The sequence below is a fragment of the Malaclemys terrapin genome, chromosome 2 (assembly GCF_027887155.1).
Source record: "Malaclemys terrapin pileata isolate rMalTer1 chromosome 2, rMalTer1.hap1, whole genome shotgun sequence".
Classification (NCBI taxonomy): Eukaryota; Metazoa; Chordata; order Testudines; family Emydidae; genus Malaclemys; species Malaclemys terrapin.
The window spans coordinates 16,036,371-16,050,501 of NC_071506.1; the positions used below are offsets into that span (position 1 = coordinate 16,036,371).

A 14,131-nucleotide genomic window follows, 5' to 3' on the forward strand; every position below is an offset into this window, starting at 1 on the left:
CGCTTCTAGGCGGAGTGCATCTCTGTTCCATTTGGAGTCTTGTAAAAGTCACTTATCTAAGTACATTGGTAACCAGACAATTGTGTGACTGTTCCTGCAGGAGTTCCCGATGAAATGACGGCTCCCCAAGGAGTCAACTCTTCTCTGCTTTAAATAAAGTGACCATATCTGCTACAGCATCACAGTGTCATCTTCTGTAGCCCAGATCTCAGTTAGTTTTAAAACGCTCTCTGCCATGCAATCGGAAACAAATTTATTCACAGCTTGTAGCCCAACTTCAGCTAAAACGCCCTCCCGACTCACCAAAACAAAACCTCTACCCATTCAGCCATCCCATCTCTTCAGGGAGACACTGGGAAAAGAGAGCTCTAGCCACAACGCTAGACATTAATTAAAAGACACTATTGGACCAGGTGAATGGAGGACATGGAGAGAGAAAATTGCTGTAGAAACACTATGGCCCCAATTCAAGAATGCACTATAAGCATGTGCTTAAGGGTAAGTATCTGCTTAAGTGCTTTGCTCAGTCAAAGTCTTTATTAGCAATGATGCGAGATGTTGCCTTTACTGACTCTCTGACACTTCTGGCCTGGGAAGGAAGGAACCAGATGCTTCTCATGGCAGTGAAAAGCCCCAACCGCTAGCTGGAAACTAAGCTGCCCAGCCTTGACTTCTCTGGAGAGACATGTTTAAACGAGTTTGAAAATCTCCAGATAAAACAAGTAAAAGCTGATTAACCTTCGTAATCTGCAGTTATCCACTATGGAAGAGGATACTTGCAGCCCAATAGAATTAGGGGTTTGGGCTTCGGTACTTATCAAAACTATTAAAAAAATTGTTTGAGAAGCTGTTTCTAGCTGGAGTTTTAACCCTTTCTTTTAAAACTTGATGCTGCTTCTCCACATAATGTGAGTAACCCCCTAGAGTCACAAAAAGGAACCCCCTCATGCGAAAGTCAGACATGCTTGGCTTAGGCCCTGATCTTGCAAACACTCATGTATGTGAGTAACTTTCCCAGTGAACTCTCGGAAGGTGCAGCCAAGGCGCAGAGGAGAAAGATGGCTTTAAGTGACCATCACACCACACAGGTTTTGCTTGCTCTGGGAACTAATGCAAACGCTGGTTGAATTATAGCATCCCAGAAGGCTGCTCTAACTTATGGCAGTCTTGCCACTGCTGCCATGGGACTGCTCTGCAACCAAGAATGGCCGCAGCACAAAGCGGTCCTACCGTGCTCCTGCACTGGGGAAGTTTTCCAGGGACCACTGAAGTTCCTTTGTGGCCTGTCAGTGCTACCAGAGAGGTGGACAGGACTGGTTCAGGGCCCAGAGTCTGGTGCAGTGACCTGCCCAAGGTCACACAGGTTATCTGTGGCAGAGCTGGAAAATGAAGCTAGATCTCCTGAGTCCCAGCCCAGTGCTTTAACCTGATCATCCATCCTCTCTAGTCGGAAGGTCATCATTAAGCTTCTGATCGTTGGGCAAACAGTCAATGGTAAAGCTCCATTGACTTCAACAGGAGCGGTCTTAAACCAATGCTGAGTGCATCTCAAAATTCTACCCCTTTCCCTTTTGTGCTTTATCAAGAATCATCATCCTTTTAAAAAAAAAAAAAAAAAAAAAAAAAAAAAGTCTATTGACCATGGATGACTTATGCCCAGTACCATGTAAAGAAGGAAAAGCTGGTCCAGTGACTTGTCCAATGTAGAGCAGAGACAAAACCAGACCAGACTACCCTGGTTTTGGTTTCACAAACTCCACATCCAAACAACAAGGTAAGACAGATCTTACCTGCTCTGAGAGGAGCTCACAGGCACATGGTACATGAAGACATTCCCTCTGGAGTTATCAGCCCAGTCCTTGGCCATGCTGATAATGGGACAGGTGATAAAGTGGTCACTGAAAAGATGCAAAGAAGAGAATATTCTCATATGGAAACAATTATTACGTAACTAGAAAAGACTTTAAATAATCTTTCTATTTTTGACTGCAGGCTTCCTCATGTCTCCCAGAATGGCTCCTATACTTGCCTTTCTCCCTAGTGGAGTGAGCCAGATCCCCTTTGCACACCCACGCTCCACAGGGAGAAGGAAAGGGCAATTATAGCCAATGTTGTTTAGAAAGCTCAAAAAAATTATGCTCTAAATTATGCTTTTCCATGCATAATAATGTTGCATATTTAAAATATTGCAGGCCTAGGAAGCATTCTCTCACTGATTCCTGGCTTTCTAATGGTATAGATCTCATACTTCTTGCTCCAGTGGTTTGCAAAATATGTATTCAGTGACATTTTGTGAAAGCACTTAAATAGCTCATTGATTAAGGCTGAATATCGCCCATTCTGGATCGCGGATCTGTGTAATTTTGGAGGGAACTTCTGCGTTTGGGAGAAGAAAAGGAACATTTATTTGGCATGTCTTAAAAGGCATCCATTTGACACTGCTTGGGGATATGGAATAGGATAAGCAGTTGTCTGGGAGAGATGGCTGTGTGGGCAGAGTAAAGGGTAAAGTGATTCCAGTTACATGACAAATCTAATTTGCCACATGGATCGGAAATTTATCAAATAGAAATCACCACCACACACTTGTATTATATGCACAAAGACTTCACACAAGACATTATGTGTGTGTATACATCCAGATCTACATATATATGTATACATGGATGAAAGTCGGAGATTTCAATTCTTGTTCATTGCAGTGAATATGCTACCCTTGCTGCTACAAAGAGCTTTTATAGGAACTGCCATAAGTGAGTGGTGAGGGGAAAGAATATGTAAGAGGACCACAACAATTAATTTCTTTATTTAAGCATTTCAACTACACGGCCCCTCCCTAGGGCAGCTATTTTAGTTGACCAAAATTTATTTTAAGTTCACAGAACCTCAGCTCAGAAACCACAAAGACATGGTCTGACTGACCACAACTCTCTGTAGGAGTTACGGTAGGCAACACCCATCGAAAACTAAAGCCACTATTCTTTGTAAATCTATAAGCATGAGGTTTTATCAGAGCGGATGGTCTTTGAAATATCAGGAGCTACATCACTTTGAGACCATTCATTCTGAAGGAAGATTCTGAAATCAACTGGCCATTAAAAGCTAAATTCTGTGCAGGAGGAGCAGGGAAAGGAGTCAAATATTCTAGGGAAATTTAAAAAAACAAAAATGAGATACTGCAACACTTTAAAACCTGTGCATCTCTGCAAACACCTATTATGACTCTAGGAACAGAAGAAGCTTGCATAATTGAAAAAAAGTTTCCTTGTGTATTTTAAGAATAGGAACAAATAGCACGGAGAGTACGTGTGGTTTTGTGTATCTTCTTATAGCTCAGAAAATACTGTATAGAAAAAAAAACGGTGAAACAATTTAAACCCAGAAAAAATATCTAAGAATATTACCAAAGCAAATTAAAACCAAAACCAAAACCCAGAAATACTCCTAAATTGTAATACATAGGGCACGTGGGTTACAACTTAACCACTTAAGCTTCTTTCTCATGGTCTATGACCCCACTAGAACTTGACTGAAAAATGATAGCCCCATAACATGAAACTGGTCTGGGTTTATATATTTACCCAATTATTTTTTAAACCCTTCTTCTTCCCTATCTAGCCATCTTCAGTATTTATAAGTTATGTATCACCACCTTCTCGTCTCTGAAATATCTGCTATAGCCTGGAGTAAATATTAGGGTGGAAGTGTTGTCTAGTGGTTAAAACAAGGGATATGAATTTTGGTGACCTGGGTTCTGTTACGGGTCCTTCTACTTACTCACTGTATGAGTTTGGGCAACTCACTTATCTCTGTGAATCAATTTACTCATCTGATAAATGTGGATAATAATATCCACCTCTAATGGTGGGTGCTCTGGGCCTTGTTTAATGTTTATAGCTAGGGCCCTACCAAATTCACGGTCTGTTTTAGTCAATTTCACAGTCATAGGATTTTTAAAATTGTAAATTTCATGATTTCAGCTATTTAAATCTGAAATTTCAGGGTGTTGTAATTGTAGGGATCCTGACCCAAAAAGGAAGTGTGAGGGGCAGAGCAGGGGCTGGAGCAGCACGCAGCTGCGCAGGGTACCAGGAAATTTGGTGCCCCGAATTTCCTGGTGCCCTGTGCAGCTGCGTACTTTGCGTATGGGTAAGGACGATCCTGCCTGTATGCTAACCAAAGATAGCAAAGAGTAGTTTCTGCAAAGAGGAAGGCTTTCTAATCATGAAGGGCCAGATTTTAGCCACCTTTGCAGGGGTGCAGTGGAGGAGAAGGTGCACGGAGGGAGCCAGGAAGTATTAGTGCACTAATTTAGGAGATTGGCATTTTACAGTCACTGTGCACTGGTGTAAATGACTACACAAGGTGCCAGGAAATGAAGCATCAAGCTCAAAGGCTTTCTCTGCCTCAGTTTAGCTGTCTGTGGAATGGGATCAATAATACACAGAGGTGGTGTGACAATTAGTTAATGCCCAAACCTGCAAGTCTTCTGTGTATGCAGATCCCATTGTTTTACTTAGGAGAGCCATTTGTGGAGCACTTTCCAGAAAGGATAAACTATATTTTTACACTTTGATAACATACATGTGAGTGCAAAGGCCAACATTTTGAAATCTGACTCTCTGAACGTTGTAGGCATCTAAATCCACACTCAGCCACCTAAATAAAAGTTACCAGTTTTCAAAGTTTTTGGACTTGTCTAGTTCCTTCAAGAGCTGCTGTAAGGTGCTCCAAACCTCTGAAAATCAGGCCAGTTATTTAGGTATCAAATTGTGCATGCTGGTGGCAAACTTTAGTCACCTATCTTTGAAAAATGTGGCCCAGGAACTGTCATGCTGTAATGAGGATCACCTGGGTGAGAAAATGCCTTCTTGCAACCAAATCATTTTTAATAGCAAAAGGTACCTAGACAAATACTGTCCGGTAACCTTTTTGGTCTCAATATTTTTTTTACTCCAAAATGCACCTGATGTGGAAAACCCATTTTCAAAAGGGCACCAAAACCATTTCATCTCCCTCCTTTTACTAACAGTGCATGGCTATTAGAAGATTTAAAATAAAGAAAAAGAAAAAAGAACCCCAAACAGCCAGCCAAATCCTACAGCCTCCTTTTCCCATCTCTCGATGCAGGTGCTTGTAAGGTCCTCACCACCATAGTATCTGAGTATGTATTTGACAATGATGAAAACCCAAACCTGTTTTACCCCAAATCACACAACAGAATCCTAAAATGAATTTCTTACCGTGTGGCGTTCTCCAAAGCCCGGGAAAATGATGCATAATCGGCAGTCGAGTGCTGGAGGGAATAGTACCAGGCAGCTGCATCTTCAATGAAGGAATTGGAGTCCTCTCCTCCGAGGGAATTTTGCAGAGCCTGATAAAAGGCTGTTTTGCTATTGACTCGTCCTTGACTTTCTTCGAATTTCTAAGAGCAAAATCAGGGTCTTTTTTAAAAACGAAAGTTCAACATTCCATAGAATGCCCTGTACATAGACTCAAACCACCCTCTGCAGAATCACATGGGGAGACAGCACTCTTCATGCTGATGAACTCCCATGGGAAGGCAGAGTGCTGTCTCCAACCCCTGCCATTATCATACAAAGATGCCCCTCTGCTGAGGCTCTGTGGGGGTTTACGGGAAGGATGCAGTAGGGGGATGCTGCTCTCTGCTGCATAGTCCTTAGATTTGCATCTGAAAATAGACGCGGCAGGTAATTCAGCTTGGAGCTGCATTACCTCCCTCTGAGTCCTCTTCATGGCTACTACAAAGAAGCCATGGGGGACCCAGCCATTAGCAGTGCAGCTGCACTAGGAGCTACACTGCCAAGGTGAGGGGCGGTTCCAGGATAGAGGGGAAATCCCTTCCCCACAGATGTCTGAGATCTACAAGGATGCAAGAGAGTGCAACTTTCACATTTCACAATCCTCCAAGCCCTCCCCATCATGCTGGGAAGCTCTCTGCTGGGAAGCCCTCTCATGGCTTCTTCCAGGGGGAGTCAATATAGCCCAAAGAAAATGGGGGATCAAACTTCAGTTATACGAAAGAGACCACAGGGCATAACTTCAGCTGGTGTAAAGTCAGAGGGTGCCCACATGTGACCACAGGAGTAAGGAGGGGTGGAGGAGACAGGGCCAAGGCAAAAAGACTTCTGTTTCTATGGGAATCCAGAGATCGGCATGCAGAGAGCTGTCTCATGCCATGCCCAGTTTCCCGCCCCTGTTCTTGATGGAGCCAACAAGTCCTGGAGGTTTTTGACATCTCTGTTATTTAGGGATGTTATCTGTTATCCTTTTAGAGCTTTCACATTCTGTTTTTAAATGGCAGAGTTGATTCCAGGTTTGGAAACAGAGCGACTTCTTTAAAAGCTTGAAACGAGATTTCCTGTCTGCAGGAGACACTTGCACAGGTGCATGGGGGATGAAATTTGGTAAGATATTTTTAAAACATTTCAGATAGAAACATCTAATAAGCATGATGTCTTTATCATCATGACTGGCCCTCCTGAAACAAAACAGATCTAAATCTGCCCAGTCAAATTACTATAGATACTTCTACTGAATATTTTATTTTGTTGACCTGCATCTGTTTTTCCTCAAACAACTCAAAAAATCTTTCCACTACCCTGCATAGAATGTACCAAAAGCTACAGAAGGAATAATTGCTTTCTCAATAGATTCATAGAAATTAGAGATGGGAAAAAAAGTCTCAAGACACAAAATCCATCCCCTGTTGCCATCATAGGATGGTCCTTATTACTCATTCTAGTGTTCTTTCCAGTCCAGTTTTCAATGACCGTTATCATGGGATCTGAAAGGTCCATAGATAATGGGTAGGTGATGGGATAAAACACAAAGAAAAGTGAAAGAGGAGTAATGTGCCCTGTTAGTTGCACAATTTCAGTGCAGCTTGGTTTCTTTCCCTCTTTTTTTCTTATTTTTAGGAGATTCTGTCATCTAATTTGTTTCCATTTCACTGAGTGAGCATTAATGGTGTACATAAGTGCACATTTTTCAGCAAGAAACTGAAACATTATCACTAAGGAACTGATTCAAAGCCCATTGAAGTCAGTAGCCGTCTTTCTGTTCACATCCACGGAAGATCAGTTCTTTAGGGGCTTGCTGCATCACTGCATTTCTAATGATCTAGTGGCCTCTTCCATTGAAGAATTGGAGCTGATGGATTTGAGCAATTTAGAAAGGGAGGAGTGGGGTAAAGAGGATAATCTTTTATAGATAGTGCCCAGTCCTGCTAATTGCTGAACACCTTGCATGATCTAGTCCTTATTGCATGTTTTAATTTTATATTTAGTGATGGACAGTCTGATGTTGCACCCCATAAGGCTTTATGGAAATATGCTTATGAATGTATATATGACATAACTGGAATATGTTTTATGCTACATATGCCATGTAACATATCTCTGTAAAGGTTATGATCTACTGAATACATTCCTTCTATTTGTATGCATATATCATTTTTGTATTAGAAGTTATGAATATTGGCTCTGTATTGCTTGATTTTAAGTAGCCTTAGTAAAGTATTTGGTCAGCTTCTTGAGAAAGGAATGTGCAAGTTAAGAAACACTTAACAGACAATGGATCTTGGAAGGCTCCAATCCACATAAGAAGTCTACTTGAAGATGCTAAAAGTAGCATGTGAACCATGGCTGCTACCTGTAAGTTCTGAGTCATGCATGGACATGTGACTTGCCCCTGTGACTGCAAAACTCCATCTTGTAGCTGGGATTCTACACAGGGGGAGGGAGGGGTGTCCACCCACAAGAGAAAGTCTATTTAAACACCTGGGAGACCCCTCCATTTTGTCTTCAGCTGGCTCAAGAGATAGCCTCTCCACCCCCAAAGGATACCTGAAAGAAACTGGAACAAAGGACAGTAACCAGGGTGTGTGTGTGATTGCTGGACCCAGACTAGAAGGAGACTAGTCTGTAAAAGGAAGCTTACTGGAACACCTCCGAGAGTGAGGTTTTATCTGTATTCAGTTTTCTTACAGTATTAGGTTTAGACTTGCATGTTTTATTTTATTTTGCTTGGTAATTCACTTTGTTCTGTCTGTTATTACTTGGAACCACTTAAATCCTACTTTCTGTATTTAATAAAATCACTTTTTTACTTATTAATTAAACCAGAGTATGTATTAATACCTGGGGTGGGGTGGGGCAAACAGCTGTGCATATCTCTCTGTCAGTGTTATAGAGGGTGAACAATTTATGAGTTTACCCTGTCTATGCTTTATACAGGATAAAATGGATTTATTTGTGGTTTGGATCCCATTGGGAGTTGGGCATCTGACTGTTAGAGACAGGAACACTTCTTACGCTGCTTTCAGTTAAGCCTGCAGTTTGTGGGAGATGGTTCAGACCTGGGTCTGTGTTTGTAACCGGCAAGCGTGTCTGGCAATCAGGCAGGGCTCTGAAGTCCCAATCTGGCAGGGAAAGCAGGGGCAGAGGTAGTCTCAGCACATCAGTTGGCAGTTCCCAAGGGGTTTTCTGTGATTCAACCCATCACAGACACATTATATTATTCAACAGCTGCCACAGATGCTAAGGGAATGATGAAACATGAGGCTCATTCACTTAGAAGAACACTTTACAGTGCTTGGATTACAATTTTTGTCACCCCAAAAGTGTCCTAAGAATTTTGGTGCCCTTTCTCAGCAGTCAGATCATAAAATTGAGTCACTAGGGTCTTGTGAGTCAGCCTATCACCATGGGAACAGAGCTGGCTGAAAAATGGAATTTCTGTCTCCTTGGAAATTCTGAGATTTTGAAATTTGGTTTTGTCCTGAATTGAAAAGTTGAATTTTTCACAAAACCAAATATTCTGAAATATTTTCTTTCGACCTCATCGTTTTGACTATATTATATTATAAAGAATCAGAATGATAAAGTCAAAATGAAATGTTTGGCCTTATTGAAATGAAACTTTTAAATAATTTCTCAGTGAAAATTTCAATGAAGTTGATACATTCCCACAAAACATTTCAATCATCTGCTCAGCATATTCCCACAGAACAATTTTCCACTTGAAAATTTTCAATCAGCTCTAATAGGAAACATTTTCCAAAGAGGGCTTAACATAATAGATAGTAGTAGATTGATAGAAAGAACTGCAGCCTATGTCAAATAATCTACATTCTACAAACTCTTTCAGAGCTACGGTTTACCCAGCTCAGGAGTTATAGACTCGTGGGCCTTTCTTCAGTATTATAAAAAAACTAGGTAAGAAAATCCTGAAAAACAATGGGCCAGGTTCAGTGCTATGTTGCTTTGCACTGTTTTGGTGACAAGAAGCAGTCATAAACGTGGCTTAACTGACTGTCACCCTCAGTTTACAGTTCCTTTCATTGTGGGAGCAAAACTCTAGCATGCCAATGAATGTGGCCCAGTATATTATAAAGCACCTAACTCAGTAGCATATGGTAGAGACAAACCAGCACATCTTCTGTAAGGCTAACTGGTACCTCTCCAATGTGTTAGAATAGTGTTAAGAGTTAGCCCTCAAACAGAGTGGATAAGGGGAACAAGTGTATATAGTGATTTTAGTTTTTCAAGTTTCAGAGTAACAGCCGTGTTAGTCTGTATCCGCAAAAAGAAGAACAGGAGTACTTGTGGCACCTTAGAGACTAACAAATTTATTAGAGCATAAGCTTTCGTGGACTACAGCCCACTTCTTCGGATGCATATAGAATGGAACATATAATGAGGAGATATATATACACACATACAGAGAGCATAAACAGGTGGGAGTTGTCTTACTAACTCTGAGAGGCCAATTAATTAAGAAAAAAAAAAAAAAAAAAAAAAAAACTTTTTTTTTTTTTTTTTCTTAATTAATTGGCCTCTCAGAGTTAGTAAGACAACTCCCACCTGTTTATGCTCTCTGTATGTGTGTATATATATCTCCTCATTATATGTTCCATTCTATATGCATCCGAAGAAGTGGGCTGTAGTCCACGAAAGCTTATGCTCTAATAAATTTGTTAGTCTCTAAGGTGCCACAAGTACTCCTGTTCTTCTTTTTAGTTTTTCAAATGGCTTTTGACTAAGTCCCTCACAGGAGACTATTAAGAAAACTTGCTAGGCAAGAGGTGAGAAGCTCAGCACAACTCTGTCACAGATTCAAGCTAGTTAGGAGATGAAATAAAGAGTTGGAATTAAAGAGTCAATTCTCATCACAGACAGAGCTCAATAGCAGGTTTTCCCCCTGAGGTCATTACAGTTACAAACTCCCGCAATGGGTTCCATGCAGGTGAGGTCCTGTGCTCTTGAGAAGCCCCACTGACTGCAGATGCTGTGGGTGTATGGGACCGCCTGCACAGCTCAGACTGCATATATGGGATAAATGCATAATATTGCTAACTTTCTTTCCATCCATCCTTTTACCCACCCACCATTTCCTGGCTGTGCAAGACAGCCTGGGTCTGTACTAGGGTGGGTGTACCAGCAGAGAAAAGACAGAAAAAGCCAAAACCTTAGTCCACCAACTAAACAGAATTCAAACTCCCACCATGGGTACGCATCCCTCCTTGCAATCCATGTTCTCTCTACTGTGTACTAAACACACTGTGTGTACACACGCACACACAATGCATTAGACTTTAAGACCATAAAGGACCTTAGATCATCTAGTCTGAGGGTATGTCTACACTACGGGGACTATATTGGCATAGCTACATGTTGCCATAGCTATGCTGGCATAACCCCACAGCGTAGAGAGAGCTTACACCCCCGCAAGTGACAATGGCTACCCTACATTGATGGAAGCTGTCTTCTATCGATGTAGCTGCATCTACACTAGGGGTCAGGTCAGCATAGCTATTTCAGTCAGGGATGTGTTTTTTTCACATCACTGACAGACGTAGGTATGAGGAGCTAACTCCTGTGTATCACAGGCTGTAGAGTTTCACCCACTTTCCCCTTTATTGAGACTACTAACTTGTGTTTGACTAAAACATATCATCCAAAAGGCATCTAAGTCTTGATCTTAGACTTCAATATATGTGGAATCCACCGCTTCCCTTGGCAGTCTGTTCCAATTGTTATTCACCCCCCACTGTTAAAAATGTTGCCTTATTTCTAATCTGAATTTGTCTGGCTTTAACTTCCAGCTATTGGATCTTGTTCGGACTTTCTCTGCTTGAGGGAGTTATTAGGTTTCTTCAACGCACTCACTGGCCAGTGCCTGGGGAGATGGGGCCATGGCTCCACCTCCTCTCCACCATTTTCTCAACAACTGACTAAAAAGGAGGGGAAGGAAAAACCAGGTGCACAGCCTCTGCCCTCCCCCTAAATACCTCCACCTTGATCAAGGTATCACTGCCACGGCTGAACCAGTGCACTGGGGGAAGACCTTATTTCTGTATATTGCTCTGGGCAGCCTTGCTGGCACTAGTCAAAATCTAGCCCTTACATTGTGAGCTCTTCAGAATAAGGACCATGCCTCCTTTTATGATTGGAAAGCACCTTGTGCATTGTGGGCACTAGTGGAAAGAAATCACAAATACCACCCCCACCACCAGTGTAGTTCTCAAATCGTGGCCCAATCAGCACACAGCTGCGGCCTATATGACATCCTCAAGTCCACACAGGTACTGTATGTATTGTGTAGATGCAGCCCACATAACACAGAGAGCTGCATATGTGCCTCAGTGGTAAATAGGTTGAGAACTACTGCCTGGGGTACAGAACTCTGTGATAAATATTTCCCAAGAGCTGACATGTACAAATATCCTATGTTACAACGCCTGCTATTGGGGAAGCACTGTGGTTTACCCTTTTTTTGCACTGTCTCATAATGGGTGAAATTCACAAACAGCAACAGGCCTTGTTCCACTTAAGCCCTATTTGGAGGTCTCTATCTATTTTAGGGCTTGTCTACACTTGAAATGCTACAGTGGCACTGCTGTGCTTCTGTAGTGCATCAGTGTAAACACTGACTACCTACGCTGACAGGAGAGCAAGCAGGCTGGCTAACCTAGTGAGGAGGGCTTTAAACGAGGTTCACTGGGGGAAGGAGACCAAAGCCCTGAGGTAAGTGGGGAAATGGGATACCGGGAGGAAGCACAAGCAGGAGAGTGCAAGAGGGGAGGACTCCTGTCTCAGACTGAGAAAGCAGGACAATCAGCGAGTTATCTTAAGTGCCTATACACAAATGCAAGAAGCCTGGGAAACAAGCAGGGAGAACTGGAAGTCCTGGCACAGTCAAGGAACTAGGATGTCACTGGAATAACAGAAACTTGGTGGGATAACTCACATGACTGGAGTACTGTCATGGATGGATATAAACTGTTCAGGAAGGACAGGCAGGGCAGAAAAGGTGGGGGAGTTGCATTGTATGTAAGAGAGCAGTATGACTGCTCAGAGCTCCGGTATGAAACTGCAGAAAAACCTGAGAGTCTCTGGATTAAGTTTAGAAGTGTGAGCAACAAGGGTGATGTTGTGGTGGGAGTCTGCTATAGACCACCAGACCACGGGGATGAGGTGGACGAGGCTTTCTTCCGGCAACTAGCAGAAGTTACTAGATCGCAGGCCCTGGTTCTCATGGGAGACTCTAATCACCCTGATATCTGCTGAGAGAGCAATACAGCGGTGCACAGACAACCCAGGAAGTTTTTGGAAAGTGTGGGGGCCAATTTCCTGGTGCAAGTGCTGGAGGAACTACTAGGGGCAGAGCTCTTCTAGATCTGCTGCTCACAAACCGGGAAGAATTAGTAGGGGAAGCAAAAGTGGATGGGAACCTGGGAGGCAGTGACCAAGAGATGGTCGAGTTCAGGATCCTGACACAAGGAAGAAAGGAGAGCAGCAGAATATGGACCCTGGACTTCAGAAAAGCAGACTTTGACTCCCTCAGGGAACTGATGGGCAGGATCCCCTGGGAGAATAACATGAGAGGGAAAGGAGTCCAGGAGAGCTGGCTGTATTTTAAAGAATCCTTATTGAGGTTGCAGAAAAAAAAAACATCCCAATGTGTAGAAAGAACAGTAAATATGGCAGGCGACCAGCTTGGCTTAAAGTGAAATCCTTGCTGACCTTAAACGCAAAAAAGCAGCTTACAAGAAGTGGAAGATTGGACAAATGACCAGGGAGGAGTATAAAAATATTGCTCAGGCATGCAGGAGTGAAATCAGGAAGGCCAAATCACACTTGGAGTTGCAGCTAGCAAGAGATGTTAAGAGTAACAAGAAGGGTTTCTTCAGGTATGTTAGCAACAAGAAGAAAGTCAAGGAAAATGTGGGCCCCTTACTGAATGAGGGAGGCACCTAGTAACAGAGGATGTGGAAAAAGCTAATGTACTCAATGATTTTTTTGCCTCTGTCTTCACGAACAAGGTCAGCTCCCAGACTGCTGCACTGGGCAGCACAGTATGGGGAGAAGGTGACCAGCCCTCTGTGGAGAAAGAAGTGGTTCGGGACTATTTAGAAAAATTGGATGAGCACAAGTCCATGGGGCCGGATGCGCTGCATCCAAGGATGCTAAAGGAGTTGGCGGATGTGATTGCAGAGCCATTGGCCATCATCTTTGAAAACTCATGGCGATCGGGGGAGGTCCCGGATGACTGGAAAAAGGCTAATGTAGTGCCCATCTTTAAAAAAGGGAAGAAGGAGGATCCGGGGAACTACAGGCCAGTCAGCCTCACCTCAGTCCCTGGAAAAATCATGGAGCAGGTCCTCAAGGAATCAATTCTGAAGCACTTAGAGGAGAGGAAAGTGATCAGGAACAGTCAGCATGGATTCACCAAGGGCAAGTTGTGCCTGACTAACCTAATTGCCTTCTATGAGGAGATAATTGACTCTGTGGATGAGGGGAAAGCAGTGGATATGTTATTCCTTGACTTTAGCAAAGCTTTTGATATGGTCTCCCACAGTATTCTTGCCACCAAGTTAAAGAAGTATGGACTGGATGAATTGACTACAAGGTGGATAGAAAGCTGGCTAGATCATCGGGCTCAACCAGTAGTGATCAACGGCTCCATGTCTAGTTGGCAGCCAGTTTCAAGTGGAGTGCCCCAGGGGTCAGTCCTGGGGCCGGTTTTGTTCAATAACTTCATTAATGATCTGGAGGATGGCGTGGATTGCACTCTCAGCAAGTTTGCAGATGACACTAAACTGGGA

The 14,131-nt window shown here is 42.8% G+C and overlaps 1 protein-coding gene across 1 annotated transcript in view; it reads right to left on the reverse strand.

The window, feature by feature from the left end:
* TG (thyroglobulin) overlaps nucleotides 1-14,131 on the reverse strand; it is a 201,858-nt gene that overhangs the window by 17,037 nt on the left and 170,690 nt on the right. Inside the window, exons 44-45 of the mRNA XM_054017024.1 lie at nucleotides 5,244-5,425; nucleotides 1,791-1,898 (exon numbers count right to left, since the gene is read on the reverse strand). Coding sequence (XP_053872999.1) covers nucleotides 1,791-1,898; nucleotides 5,244-5,425 — 290 coding nt within the window. The remainder of the gene's footprint in view (nucleotides 1-1,790; nucleotides 1,899-5,243; nucleotides 5,426-14,131) is intronic.